This window comes from Solanum pennellii, chromosome 8 (genome assembly GCF_001406875.1).
Source record: "Solanum pennellii chromosome 8, SPENNV200".
NCBI lineage: Eukaryota > Viridiplantae > Streptophyta > Magnoliopsida > Solanales > Solanaceae > Solanum > Solanum pennellii.
The window spans coordinates 3,428,265-3,450,222 of NC_028644.1; the positions used below are offsets into that span (position 1 = coordinate 3,428,265).

At 33.2% G+C, this 21,958-nt stretch overlaps 4 protein-coding genes and 1 pseudogene across 4 annotated transcripts; all 5 read right to left on the reverse strand.

Annotated features, from left to right (window-relative positions):
• Nucleotides 1-2,364: 2,364 nt before the first annotated feature.
• LOC107027420 lies at nt 2,365-4,344 on the reverse strand (annotated as a pseudogene).
• On the reverse strand, nt 4,287-5,153 carry LOC107028318 (putative F-box/LRR-repeat protein 23). The gene is made up of 2 exons (XM_027919054.1): nt 5,016-5,153; nt 4,287-4,923 (listed from the first exon to the last, which is right to left on the reverse strand). Exons 1-2 carry the CDS (start codon nt 5,151-5,153, stop codon nt 4,402-4,404), a joined length of 660 nt encoding a protein of 219 aa, XP_027774855.1. The 3' UTR covers nt 4,287-4,401.
• A 1,948-nt stretch (nt 5,154-7,101) lies between these two features.
• On the reverse strand, nt 7,102-8,275 carry LOC107028279 (putative F-box/LRR-repeat protein 23). The gene is made up of 2 exons (XM_015229307.2): nt 7,921-8,275; nt 7,102-7,813 (listed from the first exon to the last, which is right to left on the reverse strand). Exons 1-2 carry the CDS (start codon nt 8,244-8,246, stop codon nt 7,246-7,248), a joined length of 894 nt encoding a protein of 297 aa, XP_015084793.1. The 5' UTR covers nt 8,247-8,275; the 3' UTR covers nt 7,102-7,245.
• A 9,186-nt stretch (nt 8,276-17,461) lies between these two features.
• LOC107027422 (putative F-box/LRR-repeat protein 23) lies at nt 17,462-18,570 on the reverse strand. Its single transcript, XM_015228591.2, has 2 exons — nt 18,371-18,570; nt 17,462-18,233 (listed from the first exon to the last, which is right to left on the reverse strand). Exons 1-2 carry the CDS (start codon nt 18,568-18,570, stop codon nt 17,717-17,719), a joined length of 717 nt encoding a protein of 238 aa, XP_015084077.1. The 3' UTR covers nt 17,462-17,716.
• A 1,687-nt stretch (nt 18,571-20,257) lies between these two features.
• LOC107027423 (putative F-box/LRR-repeat protein 23) lies at nt 20,258-21,635 on the reverse strand. The gene is made up of 2 exons (XM_015228592.2): nt 21,252-21,635; nt 20,258-21,144 (listed from the first exon to the last, which is right to left on the reverse strand). Exons 1-2 carry the CDS (start codon nt 21,575-21,577, stop codon nt 20,577-20,579), a joined length of 894 nt encoding a protein of 297 aa, XP_015084078.1. The 5' UTR covers nt 21,578-21,635; the 3' UTR covers nt 20,258-20,576.
• Nucleotides 21,636-21,958: the final 323 nt, after the last annotated feature.

Below are 21,958 nucleotides of genomic sequence, written 5' to 3' on the forward strand. Positions count from 1 at the left end.
GAATGGTATCCAAACATATGCCTCAAATTTAATTAGTTTCTTCCCATCTTGTTGTCATATTATTCTTACAATCATGTTCTTTGAGCTAAGGGTCTATCAGAAGCAACACGTATACCCCAGAAAGTTGTTGGGGGTGAGATATCTATATATACTATAACAAATAAAGATTTGGCAACAATAATCTAATTGATGCTATATTATATTTAGTGGTAATAATAGATATGCATTTATAACAAACACTCTATAAATGTCGCTAAAAATTTTAACTACTCTGAATGTAATAACATTAACTCAATTGCCGCTAAAAGAAAAATCCTAGGCACTATATGTCTTTTTTGTTGTAGCGATATTCTTCCCTCTCTAAATCTCACTTGTGAAATTAGACTTGTTATTGTTAAATTCATATGTACTCAACCTTAGTTGTCCACATCTACACTCACATAAAGAAATGATCTTGTACGCCTTGAATATTATTGAAAAGAGTAATTTGTTTATACAAAAATATTACAAATCTCATTTTGTATGAAACATAAGTTGTGATGCAAATATTTTCTCTAGTGGCTATAACTTCTTCTTCTTCTTTTTGCGAAAATGCATCCTAAAAATAGAAGATGACAACATCAATAAGTTGCAATTGGAACATTGCAAATAGTGAGTTTGATAGGTTGACTGATGATGAGATCATCTCTATTTTTGTTAGATGTCCTGTGAAGACATTATCCATGTTAAGGTGTGTATCCAAGCCATGGAATGACCTTATTATTAATCCTTCCTTCTATTCTCACCACCTCAAACAATCAATGGAAAATGCTCCCCAACTTCTTATTGTGGATAGAAGTTTATTAAAGGAAAGGAGTATAGTACGATTTGTTTCAGTACACACCAAAGTAGAGGATGGAGAAAGAAATGAATTATACAATGACACATTCCCTGAGCTCTATTGGTGCTGTCAGATTCTGATCTGCTATGGGTTGGTTTGCATTTTAACAGGAGATTGTCGTGTTTTTTTGTGTAATCCTGCCATGCAACAACTGCGTGAATTGCCAAAATGTACACCTACTCGTGTCTTTTTACATTGTCAAAGTGGAGATTTGGGGTTTGGATATCTACATTCAAAGAAGGAATACAAAGTGGTTCATTTTTTCTATAGGAATCCTCACTTTCCACAACTAAGATGTGAGGTACTTATGATAAATGATGTTGGTAATGGTAGATGGAAAGAAATTGTTGAGTTTCCTTATTCATATCATGCGAACTTGAGAGTGTTGTTTGTCAATGAATGTGCGTATTGGTTGGCTGGACTATGTCTTGATGCCAAACCTGGTAGAATTTTTTCGATTGACTTTGAAAATGACAAGTTCCTTACTATATCTCATCCATCATCATTTAAGACTTTTTCTAGCCTGAAAATGTTGGATCTAAATGGGATGTTTTGCCTCGCAGACCAAGATCACTTTTACGAGAATTTTATGCTAGACCTATGGATACTCAAGGATAAAATCAATTGTATTTGGGTGAAGGAGTATAGCATCGATTTGGTTAACTTTAGGTGTGGGAAACGTATGTCTATCTTTGATTCATGGAATGAAGAAATAATTTTGATATTTGGGGATGAGGTCGTCTTCTACAACTTCAAAAGAAACAACTTTAGAAGAGTGAAAAATATTCCAACACTAGATGATTTTGGAGTTTACCATGAAAGCTTGTTCGCTTTGGGAAGCAATAGATCTTCTCCTCTTTAAGTATTTTTATCCTTTCTATGTTAAGGACTCTTTGTGTTGGAAGATATTAAACATTATCTTATTTTATGTGAAGCATCCTTAGTAAACTTTGTAATGATATTTTTGATGATCGAAAAATGATCTACACCATATCCCTTTCCCCTTTTTCTGCATAATGTAGAAAGCAAGAATACTTCTTGTTACCCTCAAAGGGATCATGGGAGAACGTTCTACTCGGATCAATGATTTCCCTGTTTTTTTTCTTCCTATCTTTTCACTTTCCTGGTTAGTTGTCCTCACAACCTCTGGATTGGAAGATGTATTTTCAACTAATTAGTGCATTTTATACCTATATATATAAAAAGTTATTCTGTCTTTGTTGCAACTTATCAGTACTAGTACTTGTCTCTTTTTCTCTTCTGCATCAAAGAAACACCAAATTATAAATATGTGTGTTCTTGAAGATCATTTTCTGGTACAATTGATTTTTGTTTTGACTTCTTCATTCAATTTCTTTTAATTTTTCCACTAGGCTAGGATTTCAAACTTAGTTTCACGAACAGAAATGGAAAAAATGTTACTTCTCATTTTAATGATGCAATAATAGTGGGCTTTTACCACAAGTAAATTTCTTTTCTGTAAGTTACCAGTAGTTATTTTCACTATCAATATAAACATGACCAATATCCATAAGATAGTTTTCGTATTTGTATGCATTAGAGGACCAGCAATCATTACTAATAACATATTTTAGAATCAAATTCACAATCATGAGTGGAAGCACGAGATTGCTTTAGATCTACAATCTGTTGCCTGCATCTTATTCTTAAATCCACTTCAAGATCAACATTAGAGCGACACAAGTCGAGGGATACAATGTGTGCACAGCCATCAAGAATGACTTGAAGTCCTACATTTGTTAAGGGATTCAAAGGGTAAATTATTTCTTAATTTTTCAAACTAGACAAATATTGCTGATAACTATTTTTAGTATAGTCAAAAAATGAACAGGAGGAAGTATAAAAAAAACAAAAGACATTGTCTTCTTCCACATCCTCAGCAATAAACACAAAAAGGAAAGAACGATGAAAGAATTCTGCAACTAGAATGCTTGGATTTTACAACAAGTAAATTTCAGTTTGACCATGAAATTTACTCATTGCGTCATATGTTAGCAGAGTCATCAATGTCAAAGTAATCATCTTCATCACCACAGTCATCATAGTTTCCGCAGCCTAAGATGTTATTGAGGCCAAATGTTTTAACTATATAGGAGAACTCTAGGTGATGATAATTATTAGAGAGCCAGTACTGATAAACTTCAGAATGAAATTCATAATCATGAGGTTGCCTTAGATCTACAATCTGTTCTCTGCATCTTCTACCTAAATCCCCTTCAAGATCAATACTATTACAGCAGCGCAAGTCAAGTGATAAAAGGTGTGGACAGCCACCGAATTCGCGAGAAGCGCAAGGTGCCGTAGTTCAGGCATACTTCTACCAATAGCTAGAGCTTGATCATCATCATGAGATGGTGAAAATGCAAGTTTATCACATCCACCGACATTTAATGTAAATGACTTGGCAATGGGCAATGACGACCAACACTTTCTAAATCCTCTTTGGTAATAATGGAAAGTTCTTGGCTATTACAACAAAACCTCTAGCAAGGTCACCAAAACATTTGACAAGTTGAAGATGTCTGAGCTGATTTGATCTGTTGAAAAGAGTAACCAAGTTTATTATATTAAGAATAAAGAATTATTAACATTTTTCATGAGATAACAAGAAAATAGTTTCTCAACTCAAACCACATTTGTACAGCCAATTTTAAAAGAAAAGAGTACCTCTCAGCAACATAGTTGAGCAAGTCTTTGCTACCAAACTTGTGGATGCTAATTTTGAGTAACTGGCCCTGGCTACGATACACCCCAATCCGACATATCTTCTCAAGCACCCCAGGCATTGTGTTTCAAGTCAACAACATGTCACATAGCAGGGTCATGACACGCCTTCCACCAGGCGCTACAAACCCTCTGTGCACTCTCCACTATCTCTATCGTTACCAGCCGCTGCAAAATGTCAACCGTGATTTCTGCCGGAAGCTCAGTACACAGCGGCAATGGCAGTTGTGCAATTGATGATGACGCTTTCAATTTTTATGAACGTTCGACATTGTGCTTTACTAATGAAAAATTGTGCTTAGGATTTTGAGTTTTATAGAGAGCATAAAAGGGAACTGGAGAAGTGGAATCAGACACAAACTCTTCATACTCATAAACTCTTCATAGAAAAATAAAATCATGCTTATGTCACTAATAACTCCAATTACTATTCTTTTTTAACAATTACTTGTATCAATTGAATAGCAAAAATTGACCAAGAAATGGGTTGGACTCAACATGAATTGCGTATGTATAATAGATTTATGTAATGCAACAAGCCATAATCACAAATATAATGTCTTATATAACAAAAGCTAAGATCGATTTATCACAGCATCACAAAAACAAATGCAACCACCACTTTTGTTCTGAAACAAACACAAAAAGAAAGGAAGATGAAAAACCACTGCTACTAAAATCCCTTTGTCTTCTTCCACATTCCCATCAAACTGCCACATTAGTTTCTCAAGATATATAGTCTCTGAAGCGGAGGAAGTTATCATAATTAGGAGACCCTAGTCCCTAAATGTAGAGTCATCATTAGAGAAACAGTAATGTGAAAATTCAGAATAAAACTCATAATCTTGACAGGAAGCACAAGGTTGCTTAACATCTACAATCTGTTCTCTGCATCTTTTACCTAAATCTCCTTCAAGATCAATATTATAACAGCAGCGCAAGTCAAGTGATACAAGGTGTGGACAGCCATCAAGAATAGCTTCAAGTCCAACATTTGTCAACGTATTTGCAATAAGTGCAAGGTGCCGCAATTCAGGCATACTTTTGGAAATGGCTAGAGCTTGACCATCATCTGCAGATATTAAATTTACAGGAGTATCATATTCACTGGCATTCAATGTGAATGAGTTAAGCAGAGGACAATAACGACCAACACTTTCTATATCCTCTTCGCTAATAAAGGTCAAGTGAATGTGCAACTCCTCAAACAACGGCAAGTTCTTGGCGGCTACAGCCAAACCTCCAGCAATGTTAAAACACTTGACAAGTTTAAGATATCTGAGCTGACTTGATCTGTTGGGAAAGGTTTATAAATTGATTAATTTAATTATAACAAGTAAGATTTTTTAAATTTTAGCATTAGAGAAAACATTAACATTAGTAAGCAAACATCCAAAATTCTCTGTCTACGATCCTTAGCAATAGAGTACCTCTTAGCAATGTAATTGAGCAACTCTCTGCTACCAAAATTTTGGATGCTAATTATGAGTAATTTGCCCTGGCTACGATCCACTGCTATGCGATACATCCTATCCAGCAACATATCCAGCACCAGAGGATTCATACTTCAAGTCAATAATACGCCACATAGCGGGATCATGGCACACCTTCCACCATGTACTACAAACCCTCTGTACACTCTCCAGTATCTCTATCGTTCCCACACGCCGCAGAATGCCCATTGTGATTTCGGCTGGAAGCTCAACCCACGGTGGCGAGGGTGAAGGTGGTGCAGTTGAAGATGCATTCAACATTTTACTTTACTGCAGAAAAAATCTCTTGTGATTTGATTTTATAGACAGCAAAAAAGGAAGCTGAAGAAGTGAAAGCGTCACATGAACTCTTCAAATTCCATTAGGTTGGTTATATTAATTTACTCTTTATTTTTCCCGCCAATATAATTAAGTAAAAGATGATTCATCGATTTTATAAAATGGACAATATTAATGAAGATTTCAAAATAGTATAGTGAAACAATTATTGTCGGACGAATTGAATATTTATTATGCATTTTAAAAATAAGGTACAATTTCCTTTGAGGTACTCATTCATTTTTTTTTAATGAGGATTGGGAAGGTGAAAAGACTCGTTAATAAAAACTTAAGAAACTTTGCTCCTCTGTCCAACTTAATGGAAAACTGATACAGAAAATGAATGAATAATTAAGAACAAAGAGAGTAAATAAGAAAATGTGAAAACTAAGAGATGGAATTAATAGTTGATAAACTCAAGGAATATAGCTTCTGCCTATCTCTTTCTTTCATTTATTGAATTATTTCTTTGATGGAATTAATAGTTGATATAAGGTTTTCTTCTTTTTTGTAGTTATTGAAACATGACTCATTTCGATACACTAGATCTGGTGGTTATTTTTTTAGTATTTGTCGACTAAATTAATTGAGTGATGCACACCAAAGTTACCAGAAGAATCAGAGTAAAATTATCACCTCTAGTAAGAGAAGTTGTATTGGCAATTCTTTTTAACTTTGAAAATCAAAATTCTGTTAAATTGAACAAATGTATACTTCAAATCGATATTTTTTTCAAAGATTTAAAGCTTGTGCACTCTACGGGTATAGTAACCGAAATGGGTAACAATCACATAGGGCCATACGGAAATCAACACTAATGCAAGCAGCAGCTGTGCAAATCAAGAGAAAAACCAACATAACCTTTGTTGAGATTTGCGTAAATAAATACAAGCTATGAAGTAACAACAACATAGAGTTTTACGTGGAAACCTTATTTATTTAAGGGAGAAAAAAACTACCAGTTGCCACACAAGATTCTCAATTGTTTAGTGAATAGAGACTGGAAATATACATTAGGAGATTAACCTTTTAATTTCACACGCAAGAGTTCAATGATACATGTAGCGACCTTCTCCTCAATCAGATCATACTTTCTTAAAGATTAAAACAGAGTTCTTTGATATGTAACACTACTGCGAATGAGCCATACTTACTTTACATCTTCAAACATCTCCACCACTTGCATCCTTCGCAAATTCCCTTGACACTTTGATTTGTTGGTACCTTTTAAGAAGGGACATAAAACTCTTGTACCTGCTATATTTCTATTATCATACTTCTTCAAACACCAAGACTTTGGGTGGTGAATACAAAAGGTAATATCTCATGAAAGTATAATCTGTCAAAAGAATCTACAATCTGCATTTTGCTATACAACTAAAAAAATTGTCTTATGATTTGACAACTCAAAATCCTGCAACAACCTATCAAATCCGGAAGCACAGATTAAACAACACTTGATTTCCATAAAATTGATTACATCCAAAATCAATAAGAGATTATAAAGAAAAATGAGTAGACAATACAGAGAGGTACAAGGTTTTAATTCTCAAGAAATCATGTAAAATTAGTAGTCGCTCTATATTTGTCTAAATAATCCTTTCACAAGTATCATTTAAACTTTACTTGGAGTAGTAAATACACCACATGTTCTACCAAGCAAATTCTAGCAAAGAAACCAATGCAACCACCAGATATGTTCTGAAACAAAATACATTTAGTCATCTCCAATGTCATTGTAAAGAGAAAAAATGGAAGAAAGATGAAATAATGGTGGGTAAATTTCTTTCTTCATGACATTTCTGTAAGTTACCAGTTTTCATTTTCACTATCAATGTAACGACCAATATTGCTAAGATAGTCTTGGTATTCGTATTCATCATCGGACCAGCATCCATAGTAATAATGTATTTTTGAATCAAATTCATAATCTTGAGTGGAATCATGAGGTTGCTTTAGATCAACAATTTGTTGCCTGCATCTTCTTCCTAAATCCCCCTCAAGATCAACATTAGAGTGACGCAAGTCAAGCGATACAAGGTGTGGACAGCCATCAAGAATGGCTTGAAGTCCTACATTTGTCAATGGATTCAAAAGTAGAGCAAGGTGTCGCAATTCAGGCATACTTGTAGCAACAGCTAGCGCTTGACCATCATCTGTAGACAGTGAATATCCAATTGTAGAGCATCTACTGGCATTCAATGTAAATGACTTAAGCAGAGGGCAATAACGCCCAACACTTTCTATATCCTCTGCAGTAATAAAGGTCAAGTGAGCGTGCAACTCCTCCAATAACGGGAAATTCTTGGCAGCTGAAACCAAACCTCCAGCAACGTTACCACAGTTGACAAGTCGGAGATGTCTGCGCTGACTTGATCTGTAGGAAATATTTAACTAATTGACAACTCCTATTTCAGGAAAAAGACAGACATTGCACCACAAATATAACATTAAATTTGATTTTTAAACATGAAAGAGAAGTACCTGTCAGCAATGTAATTGAGCAGGTCTTTGCTACCAATGCTAATTTTGAGTAACTGGCCCTGGCTACGATCCACAGCAATCCGACATATCTTATTCAACACACCACGCATGTGACTATTAGGGTCATATTTCAAGTCAATAACACGCCACATAGCGGGATCATGGCAAACCTTCCACCACGTACTACAAACCCTCTGAGCACTCTCCAGTATCTCTGTCGTTCCCAAACGCTGCAGAATGTCCATTGTAATTTCCACCGGAAGCTCAGCCCACGGCGCCGATTGCAGCACTGGTTCAATTGAGGATGCTTTATGAACAGTCGGCATTTTGCTATACAACTATAAAAAATTCTTTGATTTGTTTAGGTTTTTACGAGAAGTGAAAGAAGCGTCACAAAAAATCTTCAAATTCCATCTAGGTTTTTTATTAGGGAATTATGTCAGTTTTTTTGCCAAAATTGTCCTTAAATTATATTCCATATTTAAATTATTTCCTTAAAGTATTATTCTTAACAGAAAACATTTCTCAAGTATTTAAAAATAAACAATTTTAATCCTTCTATTTGAATTTATTAGAAAATCAACACATCTCACAAAAATCAAGTCATCTCTTTATAATTATTATTTTTTGAAATGTCAAAACTACTATTTTTGAACTTTTTTGGTAATTGAAACATTTAATTTCACAGTTTTTCAATTGAATATGCTAGAAGCGACGTTTATTGATGAATTACATTTCTACTAATGTAAAATGAAACTTAAATGCGAGACATGATCAATATTTTGATCACTTCAATATCATATTGGCCTAAAAATTTATTGATTTAAATACAAATTTACTTTGAAAAAGGTAAAGATAATTAAGCATCAACTTATTTCATTTACTAAATAAGAAAAAAGACACATGTATGCTTGGCCCTTCCAAACATCTTTTGTTATAGTATGTAATGGTAAGTAAGAACGTCTAAGATTTTTAATATTTATTTCAGGAACTTCTTATAATAGGTAATGAAATTATACAAAAAATAAAAGTTTATAATCAAGTGAACTGCTTATATTTTTTGTTTGATCCCATAATTTTTTGGTAATATCTAACATATGGATGAAAACTGTCAACTTCCAAATACTTAAGAGGATATTTTTTTTGCCGAAAAAGACATTTTAAGGATGTGCTTCAAATTTGGGTATAATTAAGATTGTAATTAGCCAAGAACTCGAATTATGTTATATGTCTTTATATGTCCTCTTTCTCGTCTCTCTCCTCTCGTATACAATTACAATTATTCATATGCACATATAATTACATTAAAGATATACAAATACAATTCGCCTCTTTCTACTCTATGTTCTCTCTTGTTCGCCTCTCTCCTTCCTCTCTCAATCTAGCTCGCCAAATATGCAAATTATCTGACGTATAAACCTATACAATTCAACAATTATACAAATACAACCTTTGTCCACTCTCTGTCCTCTTTCGCTCGCCTCCCTCCTCCCTCCTCCCTCTAACATGTAACTACTTATTGTAATTGGCAAACCATATTTATGGAGCCTAATTAAGTTATTTTTAGTGTCTATTTGATAAATTTCCCCTGATCTAATTTCCACAAAAAACATAGGCTTGGCCTTTTTTGATCTCATATAAAATATAAAAATAGGAGAAATTACAGAAATACAACCCTTTGTTTCGCTTATTTCCATCATCCCCTATTACTTTTGAAAATTTCCAAAATTTCTTATATTTTTTAATGTATTCGAGACAGTATTTAATGTATCTGAGCTACGTATTATGTATCTAAGCTAATTTTTAATGTTCCGAACTACATATTAATGTATTCGACACAATATTTGATGTATATCCGAACTTCATTATTGTATCCGAATTTTTTAATTTTTAAGGAATCAATATAATTAGAAACTTATTAGGAATAGTTTGTAATTTCATAGTAAAAGTATGAGATTTATGTAATTTACCCTATAAAATAATAATATTATTGATTAGTGCATACAGAATTGATGAGACATTTTTGGAAAAATAAATAGGGATATTACATTTAAAAAACTCTATAAATCGAGATAAATAAAGAATTAAAATATTTTTAAAAACATATAATTTTTTAATGGGCAACTTTCACACATAGTAAACATAAAATTCATATTTGTATGTTATAACAAAGTTTGCATAATTGCATTCCATAGCAAACATATAGATGTATAATTCGCTATACATATACAATTGAAGCGAATTGTATAAAATGAAATGTATGAAACGAGAAAAAGAAAGAGACTCGGCAGAAAATTGTATAAAAAGACGAATTGTATAATTATAAGTGTATAGAACGATTATATACAATTTGATTTTGTACAAAATAAAAAAGAGAGAAAGGCAAAAGAGACTTGGACAGAGAATATACAATTCAATCGAATTGAATAAAACGAGAAAGAGAGAAATTGTATACAATTTTAATTTGTATAAAACGAGAAAAGAGAATGGCAAAAGAAACTGGGCAGGGGAGTATTTTTATTGTATAATTATAAGTGTATAGGACAAAAATATATGTATTTTGTATGTGTATATACAATTTTCTCTCGCTTTATACAAACAGAAACGCAGAGGCGAGGGTGGCGAGCGAAATTAGGGAGAGTGGCGAGCGAGATCTGGGAGAGGGAGAGAGGGGATCAAAAATATATGTATTTATACAATTTTTCTACTTTATACAAATAGAAACAGATTTTATACACTTGTGTTTTATACACCTGAGCTAGTCGTTTCTCATTCACGCGTGGAGAAGATGAAGAAGGAAAGGGGCGGGTCGGATTAAAAGAGTGTGGGCCGGGTAAATTGTTTGAAGTTTGGGGTTGAGGTGCTGGGGTGGAAAAATTTTCGGGAATTGAGAAAGGGTCCAAATTCATCTTAAAATTCCAGCAAAAGGGATGGAAGCTGGGTTTAATTGTGAATAAAATTTGGGCTGGGGATATTCAAAGTGCTAGAAAATCGTGACATTTCTATAAGTGACCAGTTTTCATTTTCACTATCAATGTAAACATGACCAATATCCCTAAGATAGTCTTTGTATTCGTATTCATAAGAGGATCAGCATTCATAGTAATAATATATTTTAGAATCATATTCATAATCTTGAGTGGAATCATGAAGCTGCTCAAGCCTGAAATTGTGCTAGATAAGTTTGACATTGAATCAGCTGATTAAACTTGAGTGATGCACAGCCATATTACATAAACTTTTCAGTAGAAAAAGCCGCATAAAAATGTCAGCCTTCCTATTTCAGATGTCAAAATTCTGTTAAATTGTTCAACTTTTACTTCAAATCAGTATTTGTTTTCAAAAATCTTATTTCCTCACACACTTGGAAAGAGGAATTCTATCCATTAAACAAAACCAAAATTCCTTCACAAATATTCCGGTCAACTTGTGGCTTATGCACGTCTCAACTATTTTGTGGCAACGAGGCACCGAAAAAAAACAGAGTATAAGTTATCTATAAGTCACCTCAAATGCTTAAGGAAGCGGATTATTTTGGCCATTATGATTGCAATTTGTGCTATATTTCTATTATCATACTTCTTCAAACACCAAGACTTTGGGTGGTGAATACAAAAGGTAATCCGTCACAAGAATCTACAATCTGCATTTTGCTATACAACTAAAAAAATTGTCTTATGATTTGACAACTCAAATTCCTGCAACAACCTATCCAATCCGGAAGCACAGATTAAACAACACTCGATTTCCATAAAATTGATTACATCCAAAATTAATAAGAGATTATAAAGAAAAATGAGTAGACAATACAGAGAGGTACAAGGTTTTAATTCTCAAGAAATCATGTAAAATTAGTAGTCGCTCTATATTTGTCTAAATATAGGGAAAAGGGTCTGATATACCCCTCAACTTTGTCATTTAGAGCTGATATACCCCTCGTTATAAAAGTAGCTCATATATGCCCTTACCGTTATACAAACGGCTCACATATACCCCTGCCGTTACAAAATGACTCACATATACCCTTCATTTAAAGGAAGTTAAAAAATTAGTTTTAAATTTATATTTGTTACTTCTAATTTTTTTTAAAAAATTATTTAGGGGATATATGATTCTTCTATCAAAGTTCAAGGTATATTTTAATTTTTTTCATACAAAAATTATTTTTTTACTTCTTTTATTATAATAATTTGAGTTTCTTATTCTTATTTTGTTTTTTTCTTTCATTCCTTAGTTTAAATAAAAAAATTTAAACTATTTTTTTGTGTGTATTGTAATTTAATTTCGTATTCGAAGAAAAAATTTGGTGATCTACAATAAGTTTTACAAGAATATTAGTGAAACATAAATAAATTTGATTATCAAAATAATAATTATAAGTTAGTCATTGAAACAAAAAGAAAGTAAAAAAAATATGTTGACGAGAATTAAATTACTCATATGGGATTATACTTTTTATAAAAAAATAATAAAAATTTAGATTAAAATTATTTTTTTTTTCATTTCCGTTAGAGGAAAAGGGTATATGTGAGCCATTTGTTTACAAGTAGGGGTATATATGAGCCACTTTTATAACGAGGGGTATATCAGCTCTAAATGACAAAGTTGAGGGGTATATCAGACCCTTTTCCCATAATCCTTTCACAAATATCATTTAAACTTTAGTAGGAGTAGTAAATACACCAAGCAAATTCTAGCAAAGAAACCAATGCAATCACCAGATATGTTCTGAAACAAAATACATTTAGTCATCTCCAATGTCAATGAAAAGACAAAAAATGGAAGAAAGATGAAATAATGGTGGGTAAATTTCTTTCATCATGACATTTCTGTAAGTTACCAGTTTTCATGTACACAGTTTTCATTTACACTATCAATGTAACCATGACCAATATTGTTAAGATAGTCTTGGAATATGTATTCATCATAGGACCAGCATCCATAATAATAATGTATTTTTGAATCAAATTCATAATCTTGAGTGGAATCATGAGGTTGCTTTAGATCAACAATTTGTTGCCTGCATCTTCTTCCTAAATCCCCTTCAAGATTAATGTTGGAATGTGTGCGACCACTACCAGTCAACGGACCAGGTCCCTTGACACAACAAGAACAGTGCGGAAGATTAAACAATATAAAGAACACAACACAAGCAGTTTACGTGGAAACCTCCTTGCTCAAGGGAGTAAAACCACGACCTGTTGCACAGGATTTACAATCGTCTTCACTAATCTTCTCAAGCAAAAGCGAAACCCGGTTACAAACAATGTGAGAAAAAGTTATTAATCTCACGATCAAGTAATCTACCTATTACTTGAAGAGCCTAAGCGGATACAACACCGCCCACTAAACCACCTAACTCTAGATGACTTAGAATTTGACTAAGCAACAAACCAATGTTGCCCACTAAATCAGTCAGCCTTAACTGATTTAGACTTTTATTAACCCAAAATAAATATCTGAATCCTTTATAGATTAGGAACAGATTTACAATGTAAGTACATAGACACAAAGCTCTAAATACAACAAAGATTCTTCTTTACTCTATCAGGTCCTTCTGTTGAGTTGAGCAATGTTCTTCCTTGAAGATGGCCTTCTGTTCAAGCTTGTGAATTTTCAGAGAAAATCCAAGTTTAATTTGCCAAGTCTTGAATTTGTGTTTGTTGGAAAGAGATAATATGAATTTCCACAAATTCGTTGAAGTCATCCGATTGGCTGAAGGCCTGCTGTTGGAAAAGTTGTGCACCTACCGCATCAGAGATGACAGCTTTTCTGACAGTTGTCTTGTCGTCCTTTTCACGTCACAGTCTTGCTGGTACCAGGTCCCTTGCTTGCAGGAACCAGGTCCCTTGCAAACTTCTATATGAGTTCTTGAAAAGGCTTGCTGGCTGACTTCCTTCTTTGGATGAATGAATATAATATGGTGTTTGTCATGCTAAAAGTATCAAACATAAAGAGTTATTATCCGTTGGACAAACACCCTCCTCCATTCTGATTGGTGTAGTACACTGACGCCTTACCAACCTCTGACGTGACAGCTTTACAGCTGTAACCAATTATGTATCTGATGGAGGAAACTCTGTCTGGTACCAGGTCCCTGCATTTGCGAGATACTGAAACATACAATCTCGTCCGCTCTTCTTATTGGTGTAGGATACTGCACTTTTCACCTACCACCTGACATGACAGCTTTTATGACTGTACCCCATTTGTATCTGAACGAGAGCACTCTGCCAGGAACCAGGTCCCTGCATTTGTGAGGATCATCAAAACACCTAGAATATAACATTTTCCCCCTTTTTGATGATAGCACACAAATATACCTCACACTGAGTTTATCATTCATCTTATTGTCAGCAGTTCCAATAACAAGGATTTGGTTCCTTGTTAGATCGATAAGTTTGTTAAATCATCAAAACTTCATATCAAGTTCGAGCTATCATCTTAACTCAGCTTCGAACTAACATTTTCCCCCTTTTTGATGATAACATACTTATTCACCAGTTCCCCCTATCAAAAAGAATTCTTAGGGTAACTTGAGTTTCATCATCTCGAAGTTTGTCAACTCATCAAAATATCAACATAGCATTTTCCTCCTTTTTGATGATGACATACTTATTCATCAGTTCCCCCTATCAAAAAGAATTCTTGGGGTAACTGCAGTTTAATCATCCCTAAAGTTTGTCAAATCATCAAAACATCAACATATCATCTTCCCCCTTTTTGATGATGACAAACATCTTCTTCCCCCTATCGACAGGACCAGGTCCTCGTCAGGTAGCAAGCATTTATTCCCCCTATCAGCATGACCATATCTCTTCAAGTAGCTACCATTGATTCCTCCTATCGATGTGACCATGTCTTCTTCAAGCAGTTATAACACTATTGATCTCATACCTTACCTTAACAACTTTCCCCCTTTTGACATCATAAAAAGGGGTTAAAACAGTAAACCAAGTTGACAGAAATATAGTTCTTGCAAATACATGGCCACTTGGGCAACACAGAGCATGAGCAAAAAGGCATAAAGTAATGAGATAAGTCAGTAGAAACAAGACATTTAACATCCATAAACAAAAGATCAGTCATCAAAGCATTGCATGTATGATTATAGATGAAAACCAGAACAATGCCCAAGAGATAAATGAGGACTGACATAGAGAGGTAGGAAGAGAAGGGATGATTTAGAGGCAAGGGATTGAAAGAATAGAATTAGTAGAGCATATCCCTAGCATAAGATTTCAAGAATCTTCTCTTAGCGTACAACATGATGTGCAACCCAACCTGTATGTTTAACCTTCAGGGCTGCCAATTTTTTTTTGTTGGCACCTGGTCCCTCTGATAGTGTTGTTTCAGAAGCTGGACTTTTAAACAACCCATTTCAGTATTCCAGTTAACACGAGCAACTGTCATAGCTTCCAACACCAGCCTGAGTTTTTCATAACAGAAAGATTGGTAACACAAACAACTCAAGGCCTCCGAGATGAATTGATCAACAATTGAGGAACCAAAAAGATTTTCTTTCCTTTTTTTTTTTTTTTACACCTTCCTCTTCAGAAAACTTTGAGTTCTCAGAATATCAACTTCTCCCTTTTTGAGCATCATCTTTTCCACTTCTTCATTTTTCATGGAGGACCAGATCCCTCTTCACACNTCACACTTAAAATATTTTCATCAAAAAATTCTCCAGCAAGAATCAAGGGGTTAACAATTTGAAGTGTGTTTGAAAAGAAGAGAAAAGAAAATTTCGAAGCACCTAGATATTGGAAGGCTACTCGATTTTTCTGGGGAAATAGAAAGAAATATGGAATATAAAGAAAGAGAAAATAAGGTATCATTTTGGCACTCACAAGATGAGACAACATTCAAATTCCTGAAGGACAGACATGTGGCAATTTCAATGGCTCTCATGCATAATTCAAACTGCAATGTTAAGATTGCTAACCTTCGAGAAAGGACCAGGTCCCTCTCTGTAGTTTGAATGTCATTGCCTAGATCTATCCTNTTTTTTCCAAAATTGTTCTTAAATTATACTCCACATTTAAATTACATACTTAAAGTATTATTCTTAACAGAAAAAACATCTCTCAAGTATTTAAAAGTGAACAATTTTCATTCTTCTATTTGAATTTATTAGAAAATCAACACATCTAACAAAAATCAAGTCATCTCTTCATAATTATTATTTTTTGAAATGTCAAAACTACTAATTTGAACTTTTTTGGTAATTGAAACATTTGATTTCACAATTTTTCTTTTATTTTTCATGTTATTTGATATTAAAAATATTATCAATTGAAATATTTTCTTCTCAATTGAATATGCTAAAAGCGACGTTTATTGGTGAATTACACTTCTAATAATGTAGAATGAAACTTAAATGCGAGACATGATCTGATCACTTCAATATCATAGTTAAGGAATATCTATGAGATTTTGGTCATAGTCTAGGGGGATACTAATGCGTTTTCCCTTAAGAAAACAATGATTGACATAGTGAGTATATCACTTATCCCTATTAATTATGAAGAGGATGAATTAAAAACTTAAGAGTTTCAAGAAGTTCTATATTTTTCAAAATAATCAACTGAGGATAGAATAGGTAAAAAGAAATTGTCCTCACTTGATTTGTCAAAATAAACTAGTAATCAAGGACAACTAAAAAAAGTGAACAAGTGATTAGAAATAGAGTAGTGCACCCGTATTATTGGACTGAGAAAGTAATTTGTTGATTCACTGTCTCTAGGAAAAATTATCATTCATTTATTTTTTTTCTCGAGAAATGTATGGCAATATTCACTAAACACGTAAAAATAGATCAGGGTCGAGTATACCTTTCATGGAAAAGACTATTTTATTATTGTTAATTATATTTTTACTTTGCACTTGCATTAAAAAAATGATGTAACTTTACATTTATACCCTTATTAAATTTTTTTTAGAACTAACGTTTTCAATCAATGAATATGAATTAATTTATTTTGATTAATTAATTTAACCAACGAACATGAATCATTTACCTAACTTTTCTAAATTGGTCAAATGTATGTTTTCAATGCTAATAACTCACAAGGATAAAAAAGGACTATATGCTAATTTATGCATTGATTTTATGAAATGAAAAGTATTATGAAGTAACTATATATAGAAAAGGATGAAATATAAAATGGAACAGAGGGAGTATTTTGTTTTAATTCCCCTAGAAAAGACTATTAACACTCTCTCTGTCCTTAATTACTTATTCTCCTCCTAAATTTAATACTAACTTCCTAAATAGATTGATTTTTTTCTAAATAAATTTCTTACTCTTTGAAATACTAATCAATCTTCCTATAAAATTCTCAATCAATATATTTTTTTTCTTTCAAAATACATGAAGGAATCAATATTCTTTCAACTCCAATTACTATTCCTTTTTGACAATTACTTGTATCAATTGAATAGTAAAAATTGACCAAAAAAATGGGATGGACTCAAATGAATTGCGTATGTATAATAGATTTATGTAATGCAACAAGCCATAATTAAAAGTTGTTTGACATAGAAATCAAACTACCACATTCCTCACAAATATAATGTCTTATATAACAAAAGCTAAGATCGATTTATCACAGCATCACAAAAACAAATGCAACCACCACTTTTGTTCTGAAACAAACACAAAAAAGAAAGGAAGATGAAAAACCACTGCTACTAAAATCCCTTTGTCTTCTTCCACATTCCCATCAAACTGCCACATTAGTTTCTCAAGATATATAGTCTCTGAAGCGGAGGAAGTTATCATAATTAGGAGACCCTAGTCCCTAAATGTAGAGTCATCATTAGAGAAACAGTAATGTGAAAATTCAGAATAAAACTCATAATCTTGACAGGAAGCACAAGGTTGCTTACGATCTACAATCTGTTCTCTGCATCTTTTACCTAAATCTCCTTCAAGATCAATATTATAACAGCAGCGCAAGTCAAGTGATAAAAGGTGTGGACAGCCATCAAGAATAGCTTCAAGTCCAACATTTGTCAGCGTATTTGCAATAAGTGCAAGGTGCCGCAATTCAGGCATACTTTTGGCAATGTCTAGAGCTTGACCATCATCTGCAGATATTAAATTTACAGGAGTATCATATTCACTGGCATTCAATGTGAATGAGTTAAGCAGAGGACAATAACGACCAACACTTTCTATATCCTCTTCGCTAATAAAGGTCAAGTGAATGTGCAACTCCTCCAACAACGGCAAGTTCTTGGCGGCTACAGCCAAACCTCCAGCAATGTTAAAACACTTGACAAGTTTTAGATATCTGAGCTGACTTGATCTGTTGGGAAAGGTTTATAAATTGATTAATTTAATTATAACAAGTAAGATTTTTTAAATTTTAGCATTAGAGAAAACATTAACATTAGTAAGCAAACATCCAAAATTCTCTGTCTACGATCCTTAGCAATAGAGTACCTCTTAGCAATGTAATTGAGCAACTCTCTGCTACCAAAATTTTGGATGCTAATTATGAGTAATTTGCCCTGGCTACGATCCACTGCTATGCGATACATCCTATCCAGCAACATATACAGCACCAGAGACATTCTACTAAAATGAGATTCATACTTCAAGTCAATAACACGCCACATAGCGGGACCATGGCACACCTTCATTAAGCATTCTACTAAGTTGTTGATTTTTGTGATTATATTGTTTTTTAAATAATAATTTAATTATTTTTTGAAAAACTTCATTTATTGCTTATACATAACAACTTAACGTGTTATATGTCTAATTATTCATAAATACCGAGAATAATAATAGAAGAACTTATTTATATTTTCAAAAGAATAATTTTAAGGGTAAAATGAGGAAAAATACTTATTTTATCTAAATAATAACTCTATTCACCACTAAATTAAACTACAAATCTAACTCAAGTCGATCTAGACTTTGAGAACCCAATATAATTAAGTAAAAGATTATTTATCGATTTTATAAGATAATCAATAATGATGAAGATTTCAAAATAGTATAGTGAAACAATTATTGTCGGACGAATTGAATATTTATTATGCATTTTAAAAATAAGGTACAATTTCCTTTGGGGTACCCATTTCTTTTCTTTTTTTTAATGAAGATTGGGAAGGTGAAAAGACTCGTTAATTAAAACTTAAGAAACTTTGCTCCTCTGTCCAATTTAATGGAAAACTGATACAGAAAATGAATGAATAATTAAGAACAAAGGAAGTAAATAAGAACGAAAAGAATAAATACAGAAAATGTGAAAACTAAGAGATGGAATTAATAGTTGATAAACCCAAGGAATATAGCTTCTGCCTATCTCTTTCTTTCATGTAATGAATTATTTCTTTGATGGAATTAATAGTTGATATAAGGTTTACTTCTTTTTTGTAGTTGTTGAAACATGACTCTTTTCGATACACTAGATCTGGTGGTTATTTTTTTAGTATTTGTCGATTAAATTAATTGAGTGATGCACAACAAAGTTACCAGAAGAATCAGAGTAAAAATTTCACTTAAGTAAGAGAAGTTGTATTGGTAGTTCTTTTTAACTTTGAAAATCAAAATTCTATTAAATTGAATAAATGTATACTTCAAATCGATATTTTTTTCAAAGATTTAAAGCTTGTGCACTCTACGGGTATAGTAACCGAATGGGTAACAATCACATAGGGCCATACGGAAATCAACACTAATGCAAGCAGCAGCTGTGCAAATCAAGAGAAAAACCAACATAACCTTTGTTGAGATTTGCATAAATAAATACAAGCTATGAAGTAACAACAACATAGAGTTTTACGTGGAAACCTTATTTATTTAAGGGAGAAAAAAACTACCAGTTGCCACACAAGATTCTCAATTGTTTAGTGAATAGAGACTGGAAATATACATTAGGAGATTAACCTTTTAATTTCACACGCAAGAGTTCAATGATACATGTAGCGACCTTCTCCTCAATCAGATCATACTTTCTTAAAGATTAAAACAGAGTTCTTTGATATGTAACACTACTGCGAATGAGCCATACTTACTTTACATCTTCAAACATCTCCACCACTTGCATCCTTCGCAAATTCCCTTGACACTTTGATTTGTTGGTACCTTTTAAGAAGGGACATAAAACTCATGTACCTGCTATATTTCTATTATCATACTTCTTCAAACACCAAGACTTTGGGTGGTGAATACAAAAGGTAATCCGTCACAAGAATCTACAATCTGCATTTTGCTATACAACTAAAAAAATTGTCTTATGATTTGACAACTCAAATTCCTGCAACAACCTATCCAATCTGGAAGCACAGATTAAACAACACTTGATTTCCATAAAATTGATTACATCCAAAATTAATAAGAGATTATAAAGAAAAATGAGTAGACAATACAGAGAGGTACAAGGTTTTAATTCTCAAGAAATCATGTAAAATTAGTAGTCGCTCTATATTTGTCTAAATAATCCTTTCAAAAGTATCATTTAAACTTTAGTAGGAGTACTAATTACATCACATGTTCTACCAAGCAAATTCTAGCAAAGAAACCAATGCAATCACCAGATATGTTCTGAAACAATCTCCAATGTCATTGTAAAGACAAAAAATGAAAGAAAGATGAAATAATGGTGGGAAAATTTCTTTCTTCATGACATTTCTGTAAGTTACCCGTTTTCATTTTCACTATCAATGTAACGACCAATATTGCTAAGATAGTCTTGGTATTCGTATTCATCATAGGACCAGCATCCATAGTAATAATGTATTTTTGAATCAAATTCATAATCTTGAGTGGAATCATGAGGTTGCTTTAGATCAACAATTTGTTGCCTGCATCTTCTTCCTAAATCCCCTTCAAGATCAACATTAGAGTGACGCAAGTCAAGCGATACAAGGTGTGGACAGCCATCAAGAATGGCTTGAAGTCCTACATTTGTCAATGGATTCAAAAGTAGAGCAAGGTGTCGCAATTCAGGCATACTTGTAGCAATAGCTAGCGCTTGACCATCATCTGTAGACAGTGAATATCCAATTGTAGAGCATCTACTGGCATTCAATGTAAATGACTTAAGCAGAGGGCAATAACGACCAACACTTTCTATATCCTCTGCAGTAATAAAGGTCAAGTGAGCGTGCAACTCCTCCAACAAAGGGAAATTCTTGGCAGCTGAAACCAAACCTCCAGCAACGTTACCACAGTTGACAAGTCGGAGATGTCTGCGCTGACTTGATCTGTAGGAAATATTTAACTAATTCACAACTCCTATTTCAGGAAAAAGACAGACATTGCACCACAAATATAACATTAAATTTGATTTTTAAACATGAAAGAGAAGTACCTGTCAGCAATGTAATTGAGCAGGTCTTTGCTACCAATGCTAATTTTGAGTAACTGGCCCTGGCTACGATCCACAGCAATCCGACATATCTTATTCAACACACCACGCATGTCACTATTAGGGTCATATTTCAAGTCAATAACACGCCACATAGCGGGATCATGGCAAACCTTCCACCACGTACTACAAACCCTCTGCGCACTATCCACTATCTCTATCGTTCCCAAACGCTGCAGAATGTCCATAGTAATTTCCACCGGAAGCTCAGCCCACGGCGCCGATTGCAGCGGTGGTTCAATTGTGGATGATTTATGAACAATCGGCATTTTGCTATACAACTAAAAAAAATTCTTTGATTTGTTTAGGTTTTTACCAGAAGTGAAAGAAGCGTCACAAAAAATCTTCAAATTCCATCTAGGTTTTTTATTAGGGAATTATGTCAGTTTTTTCCCAAAATTGTCCTTAAATTATACTCCACAGTTAAATTACATACTAAAGTATTATTCTTAACAAAAAACATCTCTCAAGTATTTAAAAGTGAACAATTTTTCATCCTTCTATTTGAATTTATTAGAAAATCAACACATCTCATAAAAATCAAGTCATCTCTTTATAATTATTATTTTTTGGAATGTCAAAACTACTATTTTTGAACTTTTTTGGTAATTGAAACATTTAATTTCACAGTTTTTCTTTTATTTTTCATG